Source organism: Manis javanica, chromosome 14 (genome assembly GCF_040802235.1).
Source record: "Manis javanica isolate MJ-LG chromosome 14, MJ_LKY, whole genome shotgun sequence".
Lineage (NCBI taxonomy): Eukaryota > Metazoa > Chordata > Mammalia > Pholidota > Manidae > Manis > Manis javanica.
Window position 1 is genome coordinate 1954780 of NC_133169.1, and position 19289 is coordinate 1974068.

The 19289-nt window shown below is 56.1% G+C and overlaps 1 protein-coding gene across 8 annotated transcripts in view; it reads left to right on the forward strand.

Annotated features, from left to right (window-relative positions):
* The window catches only part of GPR161 (G protein-coupled receptor 161), a 58215-nt gene that overhangs the window by 13545 nt on the left and 25381 nt on the right, over positions 1-19289 (forward strand). For 3 of the 8 annotated variants that reach the window (XM_073221993.1, XM_073221991.1, XM_017664122.3), the window contains 4 exons: positions 455-872; positions 8727-9451; positions 14412-14516; positions 18654-18773. In XM_073221993.1, coding sequence (XP_073078094.1) covers positions 499-872; positions 8727-9451; positions 14412-14516; positions 18654-18773 — 1324 coding nt within the window. In that variant the 5' untranslated portion in view covers positions 455-498. Of the gene's footprint in view, positions 1-454; positions 873-1246; positions 1382-8726; positions 9452-14411; positions 14517-14693; positions 14756-18653; positions 19101-19289 lie in introns of those variants that run through there. The other 5 variants (XR_012125238.1, XR_012125237.1, XM_017664130.3 and 2 more) reach the window with 5 other exon arrangements.

Genomic DNA, 19289 nt, shown 5'->3' on the forward strand with positions numbered 1-19289 from the left:
ATGGTCCTGGGACCACCCTGACTTGCAGGGGTCCTAAAGCAGCAGTCCACAGTGCACCCCACAGACCACTTGTAACATCACCCACCCCTGCTTGTTCAACCTGCAGGTCCCCAGGCTGTGCCCCGCTCTCCAGGGCCAGCGCCTGTAATGGCGGAGCCTGGGAAGCGGCTCCTTGAGCCGGCATGCTGTGTGACTCTTACACACACTAAAGGCTTTGGACAGTCGGCCTCAGGGATAATGGATAGGGTAGTTCCGACTGGAGGAATGCATCGTCCAAGGGGCCACAGTGAGTCACACACAGTCGGCTGTAGAAAACAGACCACGTATGTAGAGCATGAGCAGGAGACACTGCCTGAGGGTCTGGACTGGCCGGGTGGCCGGCCACCTGGGCTGCTCCAGTGGAAAGCACATGCACTCTGATGTGATGGATGTCTTCCTGTCCCTGCTTTTCCAGCTGTCCAGCATGCTCTGCCCAGCCCACGCCGAGGCACACTGACCATGAGCCTCAACTCCTCCCTCGAACCCAGGAAGGAGCTGAGCGACCTCACGGAGGAGTGGGGAGGGCCAGGCGGCAGCGGCGTCACTGAGTCCGTCGCCATCATCGTCATCGCCGCCTTTGTCTGCCTGGGCAACCTGCTCGTCGTGGTCACCTTGTACAGGAAGTCCTACCTCCTCACGCTCAGCAACAAGTTCGTCTTCAGCCTGACGCTGTCCAACTTCCTGCTGTCCGTGCTGGTGCTGCCTTTCGTGGCAACCAGCTCCGTGCGCAGGGAGTGGGTCTTCGGTGTGGTCTGGTGCAGCTTCTCTGGGCTCCTCTACCTGCTCATCAGCTCGGCCAGCATGCTCACCCTCGGGGTCATCGCCGTCGACCGGTAAGCCTGCCTCCCGCTTAGGGCGAGCCGGAGTGCCCTCTGGCCCTGTGACGTCCAGGTGTCCCCGTCCATGGGGGTGGGGTGGGGTGCCGGGGCTGTCTGCTGGGGAGGGTGGCAAGGCAGAGTTCTGCCTCTTCCAGCCCTTCAACCAGGGTGCCTCTGATTCCATCGGATCTTTGTTGCAGGTAGTATTACTTTTTTAAAAGAGGTACTGGTGCGAAAAAGAAAAGTTCTAGAAACCTCTTATTCTCAGTTTGTAGATGAGAAGCAGAAGCAGGGGAGGGAAGCCCTGCTGGCTGTTGCCTTGGGTCGGGCCAGAGCTGGACTGGGGGGGCCACAGAGGACACAGTCTCTCCTGTCCACACTGCAGGGCCGTAAACCTGAGCACAGTCCAGGGTGGATGGAGGGTCGGGAGGAGGACAGCTGGGGAACACACAGTGTTTCCTGGAGGGATGGTCTGTGCTGTGCGAAATCTGGCAGTTCCACCCCGAGGCAGAGCTGCCCAAACAGTAAGTGGCATTGCGGGGCCCTCCAGCCGTCTCCGCCGGCCCCTTCTGATTCCCGGGCTTTGAGGGAGGTGCCAACAGCGAGTTTCCAAACCCTAGATTCTTCTTGTTAGGGTTTTGCCAATGGCCACTTCATTTATCACATGCAAAGGTTTGACTTCCTGAGGGCAGGGAGGGTGGGTCCAGGTTTGCCGTGATTTACAGAACCGGGGAGCTGGCAGTGGGGTCAGCAGGGCACACGGGCCCAGCCAGGGATGTTACTGGGTCACACAAGTCCCCGGCTCCCTTGGGGCCCTCAGCTTGTCGGCCAGTGAGTGGCGGCTGGCTGGTCCCCCCAGAGCACAGCCCCCCCCCGCTCACCAGGCCCAAGGCTGGGGTCCTGCTGGCCCTGTGCAGCAGTCACGGGCTGCAGACTGAAGGACTCAGTAGGAGAGAACTTGGCAGTCGGCTTGTTAAATATCCTTTTTTTCAATCCAATAATAAAAGTAATATAGGAAAATATAAAGAATAAAGTAAGGTATCCATAATCCCACCAGGCAGAAGCATATCTGCCTCTATTATGTTTGGGCTACATACAGTACATTTTGAAAATAGGCTCATGGTGCATGTGGTTTTGTGACATAGCAGTGACCTGTGAGGGCACGGCTGTGTCCCACCCTGCGGGTGTGCCATCACTTGTTTTCACAGCCACTCGTTAGCTTACGACTCTGTAGCACTTTTAGGGAACGTGTGCTTGTGGAATTGTGTTTTTGGTGACAGTAAACATACTTTCAGGATTCTTGATGTATAAAAGGCACGTTGCCCTTCAGAGAATTGCACAGATTTTTATTCTACAGCATTTGTTAGCATACTTTTGAGACATAAACCAGAGTCGGAAGTTTGGTGGCAGTGGGAGGAAAACGATCTCACTCTTGCTTTAATTTATTTCTAAAGGGAAATCATTCATTCCTGACTCTCCTTTGCTGGGCCCTGGGCCCCGAGGTCCGGAGTGAGGGCCGCCTCCCAGCAGCAGAGGTGAGGACCTCCCGGGCCGGCCTGCGTGGATGCCCGTGGCCTATGGGCCCGCTGCCCGCCTCCTGCCTGGATCCGGTCCAGGAAGCCAGAGCGCCATCCTTACCAGCAGCACTCACGCCCTCAGAACATGCCGTCCAAAGGCACCACAGAGTGGGGTGAGGGCCCCTGTCCTTTTCCAAGGTGGCCCTCAGGGGTCTGCCCCGCAATGGGCCAGTGCTGAGCCCTTGGGGATGGCATGCGGCATGAACAGGACATGGCCCCTGCCCACAGGAGCTCAGTGTCGTGCAGTGGCCAGCCTGGTGCTGGTGCACACACAGAGCGGGAACGCGAGGGTGGGCGGGTGGGGCCGTGGGCACACGCTCACCCCCAGGGCGTTCATCCAGGCCCAGCCCGGCCCGTGGCCCTGGCGACTGCGCAGGCAGGGAGGACTCGCCGCGGAGACAGTTACCAGGCCTATTTCTCTTCAGAAAGAAGTGCATTTCCACCTGCAGGTGTGGGTGGGCTCACAGGGCCTTGGCCAGACCTTCATGTCTCCAAAATGCAGACTACTGTGGAATTCAGGTCGTCTCCTGGCAGATGCGATTTCTCTCTTATTATTGGTCACTCGTGTGGCTTAACAATAGATTGACTGGGTGACCTGATGCTGTCCTGTACATGGCCACCGTTTGACACGTGTATGCACTCCTTTCCCCTCAATTCAGTAAGCGCGCTTTCCCAGATGTTAGTGATTTTTGGAGGCCACATAGCTGCTGGCTATGTGGAAAACCTGAAAAAGCAACATGTGTGTGTGTGGTGGTGGGGGGATGGAGAGGCGCAGACGTAGGGGGTCAGGGAGAGGAAGAGACAAAGGGGCGAGAGGAAACGTGTGAGGCAGGAACAGCAGAGGGAATGGATGGGCCTGGAGACAGAGGGGGGCATTATTAAGAAGGTGGGAGTGCCGAAAAGCAAGGGCGGTAACTCTTTGTGGGACGCATTGCCCTGTGTAGGTGGTTAGGGCCGTTAGCAGCGTCCCTGGCCTCTGCTCACTGGATCTAGCAGCGCCTCCCCAGTTGTTAGAGCCCAATATGTCTCCAGACGTTACCATGTGCCCCCCAAGGAACAGGCTGTCCCCAGTTGAGAAGCCTGGCCAAAGAAATCTACCGGGCAGCTGACTACAGCAAGATTCACCCTGAAAGGCCAGTGTCTTGCCTTTGTGTTTCAGCCCCAGGCAAGGTCACTATGGATTCAGGGTGACCAAAGAAATAACAGTAGAATGTTCTTGGGGTGAAAGCGTTATACCCAACTTTAGCTCCACAGTGGCATGTCAATCACTAAAACCCCATTCACTCAGAGCAAGTTTGCAGCAAGCCGGTCTCTGCCCCCACAGCCATCCTCAGGGCCTCTGTCCTCAGTGCTGCCACCACTCGAGCCTCTGCTCTGCAACTGTGCCACGGTGCCACCCAGAGTACCGAGCAGGGGCTCTTTATATAGAGTCAGGAACAATGTATTGCCGCACATGTGTAGCGAGCTAGCCGGCCAGAGCCAGTGAGAATCCTGGCCACAGGAACCTTCGTTTTATCCACACTCCACCCCTCTAGGACTCCTGCCTCTCAATCTATGTGCCCTCAGTCCTCTGCAACCGTCCCTGTGCAAGGAAGCTGGAACACTGTAACTAAATGTCATAACTGTGGATAAAATGAGAGTTCCTGTGGCCAGGATTCTCACCTGGCCCTGGTTGACTAGCTCCCTGCACACCTGTGGGCAATACATGGCTGTTGACTCTATGTAAAGAGCTCCGCCCAGTGCTCTGGGCATGACATGATGGCAGGGCTGCAAGGCTGCAGGAGAGCAGAGCAGAGGCTGGAGTGGTGGCAGCACCGAGGACAGAGGCCCCGAGGACGGCTGTGCAGACAGAGGGGCTCAGAGGCAGAGACCGGTTTGCTGCCTGCAGACTCCCTCTAAGTGAACCAGATTTTAGTGACTGACCTGCCACCTGGAAATAAAGTTTGGTATAACCCTTTCACCCCAAGAACATTCTACTATCATTTCTTTGGTCACATTGAATCCATAGTGAACTTGCCCAGGGCTGAAACCCATTGGCAAGACAATAATCTATGACAATATACAAATAACAACAATTACAACAAATTATAATAACCCCCAAGCCTGAGGAGATCCATTGCCACCAGGTGGTCATCCCGGCTGTATTCAAACCAGTTCTACTCACATGAGTTACCCAAAAGGACCACGGGTGGGCCCCACAACACCCACCTTCTCCAGCCTCTCCAGCAGAAAGTCCTGCAGACACACAGGCCCATCTTGTGGCTTCCTTCGTCTCTGCGTCTGCTTCGTCCTCAGCGGCCTGAACCGCTGCTCCGGTCGCAGTTGCTGCCACAGCTCCAGGCGTCCAATTTCTGTCTGTCGGCTCCTGCCTTTTCAAACCGACCCACATCTGGGTCCTCGTGACCTTCACAGGGCCCTTTGCATTCCTCCTCCGAGAAGCACACCGTATTTCCCTTTGTGCTTGAGCCTGAGGACAGAAGCAGAGCGTGGATGCTCCACAAGCTGGGGAGGGGCTGCAGCTCTCCTGGAGGAACCCGCGGTCGCCGAGTCCTGGCTTCCCACCAGCTTTCAACCAGGTGGGGTCTCCCCCGAGGAGGGGCTGATGCGTGCGGCACCGGCAGGACCTCCACCCCCACCTGTTCGTCAGACCCCCGCTCCTCCATCTCTGGGGCTGAGGGCTCCACCACACCCCCGGCCTGCCCCGCGGCACCTGGCGGCCTGCGCTCTCCTGCTGCTTCCTCTCGGGTCTTTACTATTTCCACAGCACTTTGTAGTGACGCCATTTCAGCCAGCGACAAATTTTCTTTCTCTTGGGGTGGACCCCAGTCCCCCACCCCTTCTCAGGACCATGTGTCCACAGGTGCAGCCGCTGGGACACTCCTTCCATGAGGGCGCCTGTTCTTTTTCCTTGGTCACCAATGAACCCTGCTGACTATCACCAACCCCAGGCAAGTTCACTATGGATTCAATGTGACCAAATAAATGACAGCGGAACGTTCTTGGGGTGAAAGGGCTTATACCCGACTTCATTTCCACGGTGGCAGGTCAGTCACTGAAATCCCATTCACTCAGAGTGAGTCTGTAGGCAGCAAGCCGCTCTCTGCCTCTGGGCCTCTGTCCTCAGCGCTGCCACCACTCCAGCCTCTGCTCTGCTCTCCTGCAGCCGTACCACCGTATCGCCCAGAGCACTGGGCAGGGCTCTTTATACAGAGTCAATAACAATGTATTGCCCGCACGTGTGTAGGGAGCTAGCCGACCAGGGCCAGGTGAGAATCCGGGCCACAGGAGCTTTCATTTTATCCACAGCCAGCATCCCGGACCGGCCATGCAGAATTGCGTCTGGGTACAGAGTGCCACTCCACCGGGGAAGGATTTTACTGAGAATTAGTCCATAATGTGGTCAGCTCTGGGCTAGCCTTGAAGGTGCCATTTAAAATACTTCTGTTCTCATTCCACACTGGAGTGCGTGAAACTCCAGCTCTGAAAAGCTTATTTTACTAAATGAAAGCAGGTGGGACGGTGAGTGCTGGGAAGAGCGTCCCTCCTGCTGGAGGTTGCTCGGTGTGGTGTGTGCTCACCCAAGGCAGCTGTAGGGGGTCGAGGGCTTGCCTAGGGGTTTAGCCGAGCTATCTTACGGCAACGGGAGTCTGGTGTCATTGCAGGAGAGCGAAGCTTTGGCCACAGTAGCAGCTTTTCAGTGACATGTGACATCATGAAGGCTCTTTTTGGGACCAAGGGTTGTGCTTGAGCTCCTGTCTGAAAATGAGTCGGAGAAAAACTCGAGAGCCTCAGAAGGCAGTTGAAGAGCACAGAAGGCAGAACAGCCCTCCGTTTGGGCCTCTGTCGACCTGCAGGGGAATAGGGGATTGCGTTTGTTCTGTATTTTCCTTCGAACCCACAGCTGGGCCTAACAGAGGCTTCTGTTTAAAAAATGAAGTTGCACATCCACCAAATCCATTTTTCCCTTTGTGGACAGATGTGGGAATGTTCTGTATCTTGACAGACGTGTAGACTTGTGCATTTCAGCGAGTGTAAGTTTTGCCCCAATTCCCCCCAAGAGTCCCACAGCCACGGTAACCCTGGGAGGGCATGGCTGCACACGGACAGCACTGTGGCCAGGGGCTTGGGAGCTGGCACCTGGCTGCCTGCACCCCGAGGGGCTCAGGACTCGTGGGGAAATCACCACCACATCCTGCGGGAATTGTTTACGCCCCAGACCTCAGGCGGTGAGTGATGTAAATACCGTCTGTTACTGTAAAGAAATCTGGCCCTGAAGTAACTATACTAACAGCTTTGAGAATAGCCAGAAGGGACAACTTATTAATCGTGGTTGTTTGGTGACTCCGGAACAGAGCTGGAGTGGAGCGGGGCAGTCAACACCCCCAGGCCTGGGCTCTCCCCCAGCCCCCTGGCACTGAGCTGCGGCCCCTCAGGTGTCAGGATCAGAGGGCCTGCACACTATTTAAAGGGGCAGAGAAAAGGAGAACCCCATGCCTGGTTTCTTCTTAAAAGTGAAGGAAACCTCCTGAAGAGCCTCCCACTTTCACTGAGCTGCCTCCCCACATTTCATGTGCCACTCAGGCCAGTGACGTGGCCGGTCACCTGGCGAGCATTAGGGGACCACCAGCAAGGCCTGATTCACCTGTTGGGACCCTGAACGGCCTAGGGTGCCCTGGGGGTCATGGTTGGGAGCACAGACCGTATGGGTTCCACCCCCTAGAAGGAAAAGGGGACAGTAGTGGCCGGGTGGAGACTCAGTTCTGCACCGCTGTGGCTGGAAGGGCAGCACCCCTGGCTGCCCCACTGCCCTTGCAATCCCAGGGGCGGACCTGTGGCCCAGGCTCCGAGTCCCATCTGACGGAAGAGCTCTGAGGTTACATCGGCTCCCTAGGGCCACAGCAGACAGACGAGCCGTGTGAAGCCAGGGAGCCCCCTGCAGGCCTTGTGGGCTGACCGGCCTCGCGAACATGGCCCGGTGTCCACCCTTAGCCAGCCAGGCTTCTCCCCAGGCCCTGGTGCCCTGAGCAGCCAGCCTCTCCTCGGCATGTGCCCCAAACACCGCCTTTCCAGTGGCTGGTGGGTGCTGCCCTGCGCTCCCCTCTGCTCGCCCTCCCCCAGATGGCCCCATCCCCTAGCTGGTGCCCACGGTGGCTCAGGAAAGGCCCGGGGGAAGGGTGGCTTCACAGGTGACATGTGAGGTAGGTGCCACAGCCATTTCCAGCGTCATGCCCCAGCACGCTGCCCTGGTGGGAGGCCCTGCTCTTTAAAGAGCACCCCGTTGGGTAAAATGGCTGGGAAGGGTGGTGCCTCATTGAGCCCACCTCAGGTAAAGGGTCAGTTCCTTGCTGGCCTAGGCACTCAGGGCACCTGGTACGCCTCTCCCCTGCCAGCCCACCTCTGCCATTCCCGGAAGCTGGGCTCGCCGGCACCTCCAGGCCTCCTGCGGCTGGTGTCCGCCTCAGCTGCCGTGCACCGGGGCCTCCTCTCTTCGGCCCTGGGCATGTGTGCATCTCCCCCAAGAAGCCTGCTCTGCGGCTGCAGTCTGGGTGGGTGTCTCCAGTTGGCCTGCATATCAGCCTGGGTGTGGGGCCCAGCCCAGGCCCATGGACCCTGGAACAAGATGGTCTGTGAGCGGCTGCTGGCACGTGTGTCAGGGACCGTGGAGTCAGATTCCGGGTTTACATGTTGCTGCTTCCCCCCGTTATCTGTCCTTTCCCTACATACTGTCCTCATCTGTGAAATGCGGATGATGGCCACGACCTCACACCGGTGTTGGGGGGCTCACCCAGGCCCTTACTGCTCCAGATTCTGCCGCTCCACTTCTGTGTCCGTCTCCCACCCCCTCTCCCTGGGCTTACAGTACACAGCCCCCTGCCCGGCACACGGCAGGCCTTCCGTGAATGGCTGTGGAATGAGTGAGCCCATACCCCAGGGTATCATTCCGGTTTTTGATGACCTCTGAAACCTGATATAAATGGGAGAGCGTCAGCAGAGCAGACGTGGTCTGGGCGGTGCTCGGTCCCTTAGCTCTCCTGCAGATGCCTCCAGACCAGCCCCACCCCAGGCAGGAACGGGCTCCAGCAGGGCGCCCAGCCGCTCCCTGGCGAGGAGCCCCGCAGAGCTGTGTGACGGGGCCCGGGGGCTTCTCCGGGGAGGGCTGGGGGCAGCAGCAGCCGCCCCGTGGCCTGGCTGGAGGAGGTTCAGCAGAGCCACCTGCCTGGGGAAGCACTGGTGCCCGTCCCGGTGCGTTTCCTCTCCTCTAACTACTCTCGCACCCTCCATCCCTTCCTAGCTACTATGCTGTGCTGTACCCCATGGTGTACCCCATGAAGATCACGGGGAACAGAGCCGTGGTGGCACTTGTCTACATCTGGCTCCACTCCCTCGTCGGCTGCCTGCCACCTCTGTTCGGCTGGTCATCGGTGGAGTTTGATGAGTTCAAGTGGATGTGTGTGGCTGCGTGGCACCGGGAGCCCGGCTACACCGCCTTCTGGCAGATCTGGTGCGCCCTGCTCCCCTTCCTGCTCATGCTCGTGTGCTACAGCTTCATCTTCCGCGTGGCCAGGCTCAAGGCCCGCAAAGTGCACTGTGGTACCGTGGTCGCTGCGGAGGAGGACGCCCAGCATGGTGGGAGGAAGAACTCCAGCGCCTCCACCTCGTCCTCGGGCAGTAGGAGGCATGCCTTCCAGGGTGTGGTCTACTCGGCCAACCAGTGCAAAGCCCTCACCACCATCCTGGTGGTCATCGGCGCCTTCACGCTCACCTGGGGCCCCTACATGGTCGTCATCACCTCCGAGGCCCTCTGGGGGGAGAACTGTGTCTCCCCGGCCCTGGAGACCTGGGCCACGTGGCTGTCCTTCACTAGCGCCATATGCCATCCCCTGATCTATGGGCTCTGGAACAAGACGGTTCGCAAGGAGCTCCTGGGCATGTGCTTCGGGGATCGGTATTACCGGGAGCCGTTTGTGCAACGGCAGAGGACTTCCCGGCTCCTCAGCATTTCCAACAGGATCACAGGTAACGGGACCCACCAGGGAAGGGGTGCCCACCCTCAGGCAGCATCCACTGCGAGTCCCAAGCAGCTTTCCCCCTGAGCGGCTCTTTGCAGGGACCCCAGAGTTCAGGCATCTGTTCTCTTGCTGCCGGCCCACCGGCCTCAAGTGTGGTGCCTTCTACCAAGAGGAAGAAGAGCCCAGGCGTGGGGCCAGGCTACCTGCTGCCCTGGGCCAACCCGGTCCTTCCAGTCTCTTAAGAGCACAGTCCTGGCTACAGCGCCCCTCCCCTCGGCTGCTCACCCCCGAATACACCCCTCCCGGGGCCTTCCATCCAGGCCGCTGGCTTCCCCACGAGTCCCTGCGGATCAGGACGTGTCAGGGCCAAACCTTGGCTGTCCACGCCCCCACCGAAATGGCACTGTCTTGTACGGGTAGAGCAGTGACTGATTTCGGAGCAAACAAGTTTCTGGGCGCAGTCCCATCACAGTTGAGAGCCAGAGGAATGATTCTAGTTGGACAGATTTGTTGAAACCTCATTATTCTGAGATAATTTTAGACTTGGGAAGAGCTGGAAACAGTGAGAGAATTCCCACCCCATCTGCCCCTGGGCCCAGCCACAGAGCATTTCTCAAACCTCAGACATGCGCGCGGGTTCGGCGCTGTTCACTGCAGGCTCGGCTCACCTTTCACCGTTCCCACTTGGGTCCCTTTTCTGCCCCAGACGCAGGTCGGTCCCTCTGTGTTCTTCAGTCTCTGGTCTCTGACAAGGCTGGGACCTCCCCTTGTCTCCCGTGCCCGTGACCATGGAGCGAGCTGCTCCGGGGTTTTGTAGGACGTCCTCTGTTCGGACCACGCTGTGCGGTGGGGGTGCATGCTCCTCTTAGTTACCCTGTCAGGGCACATATCGGGGTGTCTTCTCACTAGCCAATGTGGCCCTTGATTTCCCAGTTAATGTCTTAGCTCAGGCTGCAGCAAAGTAGCAGAGCCTGGGCGGCTGAAATAGCATTTAGTTATCAAGTTCAGGAGGCTGGGCGTCTGGGTGTGATGGGATCGACCTCTGTCTGGTGAGGCCCCCCTCCGCCTTATCTTCTCACTGCGTTCTCACATGGGGGGTGTGTGTGGGGGGAACGCAGGCACTCCAGTCCCCTGTCCGAGGGCCCCACCTGCTGGCCTCTAACCTGATCACCTCCCAGAGGCCGACAACTGCTCCGCTCATCTTCTCCCACCACATTTGCGTGGGGCGTGTCTTGCCTCCAGCGATTAGTACTGTGCTCTTCTGATGGGGAAGTAGCTGGGCACTTAGGGTCATGTTTGAGGGAGACCATCCCTGGGGCAGGCTGTTGGCAGAGAGATTTGAAAGCATTTACTTACTGGATCATATTTATGGGAAGAGCCAGTTGAACAGCAGTTCTGATTTTTTGCTGCTGACTCTGGGACATTCAGACCACTCAAGTTAACTAGTCCTCATGAACTAGAGAAGGCTTCCGCCTTCCCGCTCAAGAGGCTGGGAAGAAGTAGCTAATGCTCAGTGGTGGCGACAGTACGAGATCCTTCCCATGAGGCTGGTCGGGGAACCTGCATCACTGATTTATTTCATGGGCTGGTGGAGGGCTGCCTCTTGAGAGGAGGCAAGATGCGGACTTTTTATTTTGACCATCCGAGAAAAAATCCTCTCTGTGTCCCAGTGTTTGAACTGCTGAAATGTGCATGCCTGCCCCTTGCAAGCCCATGTTTCCAAGTATGACTTGTGAGCCTGAGTACATTCAGCTGATTTCAGATTTTATACAATCACTTATCTTCTAGACAAAAAATATATTCCAATCAACTTAAGACTGGGGAGGGAGAAAAATGAGGATAGCAAATGGAGTAAAGGGTAGAAAGGGCAGAGAAGCGCCTGCTCTTTGGGCCCAGGTGTGCCACGCGAGTCTGCTGATCGTCCAGGAAGGCTGTGAGGCTGAGCTGGCCGGAAACACGGCAGTCAAGCTGGCAAGCCCAAGGCGGCTGGCGGGCACCCTCTCACCTGTGGGCTGCACTGGGGCAGGAGAGGCCAGGGATGATGGAGTCTGGGCCGTGGCCTCCCCAGGAAGGGAGCTGGTGGGCCCTAATGTCTCTTGCCCAAAGGTCTGACTGCAGCTTTAGGAAGGGTCCTGGAAACACAGGGTGCTGTGCCCCCCTGCTTCCCCCCCACCCCTGCCCAGTTCTGCACACTGCCAGGTCCATACCTGGAATGCCAGCTGCCTTTCCAATTGGGAGGGAGAACCCTGGCTTCTGCCATCCGTCCCTGGTCCCTCTGGGGCCTGACCCGGTATCTGCAACTGAGTCCCAAACCCAAGTCAGCTTTCCCCATCCCCTGCCTGGTTCCGGGCCGCCTCCTTCACCCTCAGAGAATGTGCGTGGGGCAGGAGAGAGGCCACGGCCTGCTCTGAAGCCAGCAAGAAGCAATTTGGAGGCTGTCACAGGCTTGTTCCTCCCCATTTGCCTGGGTAGCTGGAAAGCAAACGAAGGGATCAGTAGGTGGAATGATAAACTTTTCCCTAATGGTGCTTTTGAGCAAAGGCAGAGTGGAATTCCAGAAATACCGGGAGCTTCTCAGCTGACTTTAGGAGGCTAGGATTATTATAAACTCATCGTCATGTCTATTTCATAGGTAGATTTCAGCCATAGCGAATAGATTTTGGCTTTCTCATTCTGTTAGCCCCAAACTAAAGAAGTTCAAAGCTCAGGTGTCCCTGGGTTCCAGCTGCCACAGAGCCACCAAAATACCTTGTCTGTGTGAGGCTGATCAGCAGATTCCTGGCGGCCCACCTAGGAAGTGAGATCTCTGGGCTGCCCGGAGGTGGCCAGGCAGTGCCACCTCACCCTGCATAGGTCACACCTAGAGTAGACAGGGACTTCTAGTAACAAAGGGTGAGCTGAACACTAACATCTGGCCCTGGCAGGCCAAGCCACAAACCTAATGGCCTGCAGGCAACAGAGCAGAGAAGGTGCCACTCTGCCTGGGGCGACCTTTGAGACTCTAGGCCAAGGGAGGCGGTCCCCCGCCACCGACCCCCTGGGCCTGGAATTTACTGCCTTGCTTTTCCAAGTCCCTTCCCTGGGGTCACCTAGGGTCTCTGAAGTCCTTTCCCTGAGGCCACAGTCTCTGGTCCCTTCACAGTGCCTGCTTTACCTCAGAGTGGCCCTCCTCTAAAAGGCACTGGTGACTCTTTTCTGGCTGCCCCAGGCTTTGAACCTGACCCCTGGGGCCTGCCGCATTGTGTCCTTTTTTTAATCTCCTAAGAGGGGCTGGCTTGGGCCCATGCTGGGGCGTGCTGTGGTTCCCTGAAGGGTCCCGGGGCACCAGCGCCCGCTCCCCAGTGGTGAACGCTGGGTTAACAGAAGGCAGCAATGCCTCCGTTTCCCACCTCCCAGCCAGGCCACAGTGACCTGGCTCACACAATCCTGCCCACTGGTGGAGACCAGGCCACGTCCCTGGCTTCCACTGCAGCCTCAGAGATGTCCAAACCCACTGGGGCTCAGCCACCCCTGCTGGCAGGGGACTGGCCCCCCCCAACCCCCAGCCCCCAGCCAGGTTCCCTGCGGAGACAATTCTGTTGTGAGGCCAGGGCCAGAGGGGCTGATCTATTTGGGATCTGCTCTGGGCCCAGCCCCTGCCCACACCCCTCCCTCCCCTCGGGACTGAGTCCCTGGGTCCAGGGAAGGGAAGTGCTGAGCGAGGGCTGCCCCGTTGCATGCTGCCTTGCTGTCCCCCTCCATCCCCGGGGAAGAGGACAAGCACGGTGCCCTCTCTACCTGCCCAGCGATGGCAGTGGGCGGGGAGAGACGGAGGTCCTTCGTGGCCTGTCATCGGATGTGCTTGGCGGTGGGCCTTCCTCCAGGGGTGCGAGGAGCCTGCCTGTTGTGCTGTTTTTGTTTCCGAGGCTCCTTGTCTGCACGATCGCCTGAGCATCCAGCTCTTGCGTTTGTGGACTCACTGTTTTCTCAACTTTCTGAGGGTTCCCAGTTCAAAGTTTTTGTTTTTTTCAGTGCCCCACATTGTCTCTCTGAGATCCACTTTTTTCCTTTTCTTTCTTCTCAGCTCCTGCCCCCTTCCATTTCTGTCTTTCAAGCCAGCGCCTTTCCTTAAATGCCTGGTGATCCGAGCTGCCCTCGCCACAGAGGCCCGGCTGCTGTGAAGGGGGAGGGAGAGGTGGGCTGCAGGAGGGCCTGGGCTCAGCAAGAGTCCGCGGGGCTGAGGGGAGGGCTGGCTTGACTTCCCAGGAGGGGTGCACTGGTCTCCCGCCCAGCTGGAGTGAGTGAGGGGCGGGCGGTCCCTGCTGACTGGGCAGTCTGTCTGCCAGTCGCCTCAGCGGCGTCTCCAAGGCCAGGCCTCGTTCCCTCCCTCTGCTCTCCTGCCGGCACTGGGGCCTGACACCCTGAGCCCGGCTGAGTAGAGCAGTGCCCGGGACCCGCTGCTTCCCATAGAGACTGGCTGTTGGGCCCCCTGCTGGCAGTGGTCCTGAGCTCCTGGGGCCCTGCGCGAGATCCGGCATCCTCCCAGGCCTCCCCTGCCCACCTGAGCCCTGCTGGGTCAGCGTCACGTCCCCGCCACCTGCCAGCTCACAGACATGTTTCTCCCATGCTGGGGTTTACATCCCTTTTCAAAATAATGCTTTTTTGGGTTCAAGTAGGACTTTGGGCAGTGACCGTGCACCCATGTCCCGTGTTTAACTGGAAGATCTTCTCCCAAGACTGCTTCATCCCAGTTTCTCTTCCACCTGGCTGTGCGTGTTTGCCCTTTGGGGGACCCAGTGGAACTCCCCTGGGAGAGGAACAAAGGGCAGAGAGGGAAAAGGGCACTCACGGGCTTCCTGCTGTCCCCTGGGCTGAGAACACGTTTTGCAAGAACACTGACCAGGGAGTGGGACTGAGGCCCGTGGGTGCGGCCGGAATGGAGTCCAGTGGCCGAGAGAGCGGGCCCCAGGCTGGACTCTGCCTTTCAGACCTGGGCCTGTCCCCACACCTCACGGCGCTCATGGCCGGCAGGCAGCCTCTGGGGAACAGCAGCAGCACCGGGGACACGGGCTTCAGCTGCTCACAGGACTCAGGTAAGCCTCCCCGCCTCCCCGCGCCTCCCAGGATGTAGGAGCGGAGCCTCCCGCTGGGCCTGGAAGGAGCGGGCCCGGAGCCAGGAGCCTGGGTTTCCAGTCGCAGTTTGTGGCTCTGCAGAGCTTCCGTGCCTCAGTTTCCTCCTCTGTCTCGTTCCTGTTCTCTCTGCCCCCCAGGGTTGTTGTGAGATGCCAATGAAGTGAAAGCCTTTAAACGGTGAAAATGCTGCTGAATGGCTGTGAGTTGTCACTCTGACTATAGAAACTCTTGTCCAGTAGACTCTGCAGCCAGGCCGCCTGCTTTTCCATGTCTGATGGCTTTTTACGAGCTGTGTTTCTAAGGCGAGTTGCTCAATGTCTTTCTGAACCCCGGAGCTGCCCGTCTGTGAGCTGTGGGGAGCAGTCCCGACCAAGGGCAGCTCCAGCAGGGTCGGTTACCTGTTTCTGTCAGGATGCCGTGGCCCTGCCTTTGAGAAACGTATCACCGCAGAGCTTCCATATCCTGCAGCTACTCCCCCTCCAAGCCGTGGCTCCCGTGACCGAGCTGCTCCTGCTGCTCATGGGCAGCAGGACTGCAGGCTGTGCTTGCTCAGTGGGCACCGGGAGGATCCAGCTGGGGCGTGTGGGCAGAAGCCGGCAGGGCCTCCCTATCAGTCACGCTTGCTCTGCGTTGCTGAACAAGCCCCGCACCCGTGCCCCATCGGGGCTGGCGCTTCAAGGGAGCAGGGTGCAAGTCCGGGTCGCGTGAAGCAAGCGAGGCAGGGGTATTTCCCCTGCGCCCCTCCATCTCCACTGAGAACCCAGGCCTGCCTTGAGCCGTGCTTCCTCGCCGAGCCTGTTTGGGCCTCTGGGGGCAGGCCCTGCGCGTGGAGACTTTTCCCTGGAGACGGGCTACTGACTGAGACTGTTCAGGACCTGGCAGCCAGCAGCAGAATCACTGGCCTCACCAGTCTCTAGCCTCGAGTTCCTCATGATTTGAAGGAAAGGAGGGTCTCTGTCGGTCCCCTGGCTATTTCCCTGTTCTCAGTCAGCTGGGTGCCAGCAGCAGTGTGGCATCTGTTCATTCAGCAGACATTTGCCAAGGCCCTGCTTTGTCCACCACTGTACTAGGTTCTAAAGATACTGTGAACTGCCTTCATGGCAGTCTAGTGTGGAGGACATCCCCTGCCCTTTAAATAGACGAATTGTATGGTAAAAAATTCTCTACTAAAAATAGATTTTAACTGTGCAAATGACATGATACTATATAGACTTTATCAAAGACTTCACCAAAAAACTATCAGAATAATGAATTACATAAACTCACAGGATGCAAAGTCAATATACAGAAAAGAATTCTGATGTGTTTCTATACACTAATGAACTTGTTAAGAAAACAATCCCATTAAAATAATAAATTGCATTAAAAATTATTAAATGCCTAGGAGTAAATTTAACCAAGGAGGTGAAAGACCTATACTGTGAAAACTGTAAGACACTGATGAAAGAAACTGAAGAGGACACAAATAAACGGAAAGACATACCATGCTCATGGACTGGAAGAATTAAATATTGTTAAAATGTCCATATTGCCCAAAGCGATCTACAGATTCAGTGCTACTCCTACCCAAATCCCCATGGCATTTTTGCAGAACTAGAACAAGCAATCCTAAAATTTGTATGGAACCAAAGAAGACTATGTAGCCAAAACTATGTTGAGGAAAAAAACAATGCTGGAGGTAGGATAATCCCAGATTTCAGACTATACTATAAAGCTACGGTCATCAAAACAGTATGGTACTGGCACAAAAATAGACACATAGATCACTGGAACAGACTAGAGAGTCCAGAAATAAGCCCTTGCTTATAGGGTCCATATATGTCAAGGGAATCAGGAATATACTACAGAGAAAAGACAGTCTCTTCAATAAATGGTGTAGGAAAAACTGGACAGCTACATGCAGGAGAATGAACCTGGATCAGTCTGATACCCTACATAAAAATAAACTCAAAATGGATTAAGGACTTAAATGTAAGTTCTGAAACCATAAAAAATCTTAAAACATAGGCAGTAAACTCTCAGACATTGGCTTTAGCAGTATTTTTCTGAATCTGTCTCCTCATGCAAGGAAAACAAAAGCTAAAATGAACAAGTGGGATGACATCACAGTAAAAAGATCCTGCACAGCAAAGGAAACCATCAACAGAATGAAAGACGACCTAGTGAATGGAGAAGACATTTATGATTGATGGACCTGATGAAGGGTTAATGCCCAAAACATAAAGAAATCATGCAGCGCACCAAAAAAACCAAACAATTTAATTAAAAAATGGGCAGACGACCTGAGGAGACATTTTTCCAAAGAAGACACACAGATGGCCCACAGGCACGTGAAGAGACCCTCAGCATCGCTGATCAGCAGGGAAATGCAAATCAAAATTCCAGTTCTGGGTATTTTACCTGAGGAAAATGAAGATGCTAATTTGAAAAAGATATATGCACCCCTATGTTTATTACAGCATTATTTACAGTAGCCAAGATGTGGAAACAACCTGAGTGCCAATTAAAGAAGATAAAGAAGATATGGTACATAAACAGAATGAAATATTACTCAGCTGTAAAAAGAATGAAGTCTTGCCATTTGTGACCACATGAACGGACCTAGAAGGTTATTATATGCTCAGTGAAATAAGTCAAAGACAAATACCATATGAGCTCACTTCTGTGCAGAAATTTTTTTAAAAAGCCAGAAACAGGCTCATAAATATGGAGTACAAACCGGTGGCTGCCTGAGGGGAGAGGGATAGGGGGTTGAGGGAATAGGTGAAGGGGATAAAGAGGGACAAACTTCCTGTTACAAAATAGGTAAGTCCCCAGGATGAAAACTGTAACAGAGGAAATACAGTCACTAATACCGCAATAACTGGGTGTGATGACAGATGGAACTACACGTACCATGGTGAGCATTTTGTAATGTACATAAATGCTGAGTCACTATGTTGTTGTATGCCTGAAATTAATGTAATATTATATGTCAACTCTGTGTCAATTAAAAGAAAGGAGAACTGCAAGAAGAGCCATGGAAGGGGGCCAAGTGCCCTTGGGACACAGCTGTAGGTGTGCCCTCTGGGGAGGGAGCCAGGCAGGAAAGGTGAAGGACCACGGGCTTTGGGGTTCTGACCTGACCACGTGCACAGGCCTGAGTGGGTTTCAGCCCCACCCATGACTAGCTGTGTCCCTGTTAGGAATCCCATCAATTAGCTCCTGCCATGTACCCACGTCACATCTTCCCATGTCTCAGTTCACAATCCTCATGACTACGAGGTGGACGGAACCGAGATCCCCTTTCACAGAGGTGGAAAGACTGAGGGATTAAACAACGTGCCATGACCTGGGTCTGTCCGCCTCCCGCCCCGGACCCTCCTTCTGTAGGACACAGGACACAGGCCTTCACAGGCCGCTCACACACACTGCGAGGGCCTGCAGAGGCCTTCCTGGCTTCCTGAGTGCCAAGGGTGTGAAGCACTGAAAGCTGGAGACTAAGATGGAACACGGCAGGTCCTGGCATTCTGTCCCAGCCCCGCGAGCCCAGCCCACTCCTCCAGGCTGCCCGCCTGCTCTGCCCACTTCCCTCTAATGGGACCTCCTGACTCACTGTCTCTAATACATTTTTCAATCCTTCTTTGATCCCCAAAGAACTTTACATTTTCAAGTTTTAGTGTTTAGAACAACGAATTTTAATTCTATTAGGATTAAGTGTATTTAGTGTTTACTTAGCGCAGTGTAGTTACACTGACAGTGATTCAGGCTCTAAGAAGCACCATGCAGAGCACGGAGCTCCTTCAGGGGCGCCCGCCCCGCCCCCACGCCCAGGCCTGGCAGGCTTCACCCTAACGGGTTGGGGCGCATCGCTGTCCCCGGACAACAGTGCCGTGTGTTTTGTGTCTGGCAGCCTGTGGTGGCTGCAAGATCCCTGGAGCTGGGGAGGGACAGTGTTTCTGGGCAGGTGCAGCAGGGCAGCTACCGCACCTGGCTGTAGGCGGGAGAGACAGGAGGAAGGGATGCCGGCTTGGGGTGGGGGCCAGGAGGCAGAGGGAGGCGGGTGTCAGGGGAGGGGCAGGCAGAGCCCTGGACGCACAGTCTGCCCTTGGTTTTAGGAACGGACATGATGATGCTGGAAGATTACACGTCGGAGGACAACCCTCCCTCCCACGGTACCTGCCCACACAAGAGGAGGAGCTCGGTGACATTCGAGGATGAAGTGGAACGTCTCAGAGGTTGTTTTCTGTGAGATGGCTTCATGACAGCACAGGGGAAAGGGTAGGGTTGTAGGGCTCCCATGGGCTGGGCAGGCAGTGGCTGGCGACGTCTGCAGACACAGCCCAGATCCTGATTCCCATCTCTGCCCTCAGGAAGCTGCCTGGTAGGACAAACTGGTGCCCAAGCCCTCTGCCGTCTCTCCTTTATGGGTGACCTGTGGTCATAAATCCTGGCTCGGCCCCTCTGAGCCTCAGCTTCCGCATGTGGAAAATGGAAGTAGAGGCCAGCGGGACACCTGCTTTGCTGTCGCCCCTGAAGTGAAGGGGCACTTGGACCTATGAGTGGTATGAGTTCTGCTGTAGTTGTCGCTACACTTTTCTCTTCCACCTATTGTGAATTCAAGGCCCAGCACCTGGTCACCTCTGGAGTCTCGTTTCCCACCAGGTGTGATAGTTAGAGGAGTGGCAAAGGAGCCACCTGGCTGCCCTCATTGTCCCCGAGCCCCACGTGTCCCTCCACTGCTGGCCCTCGTG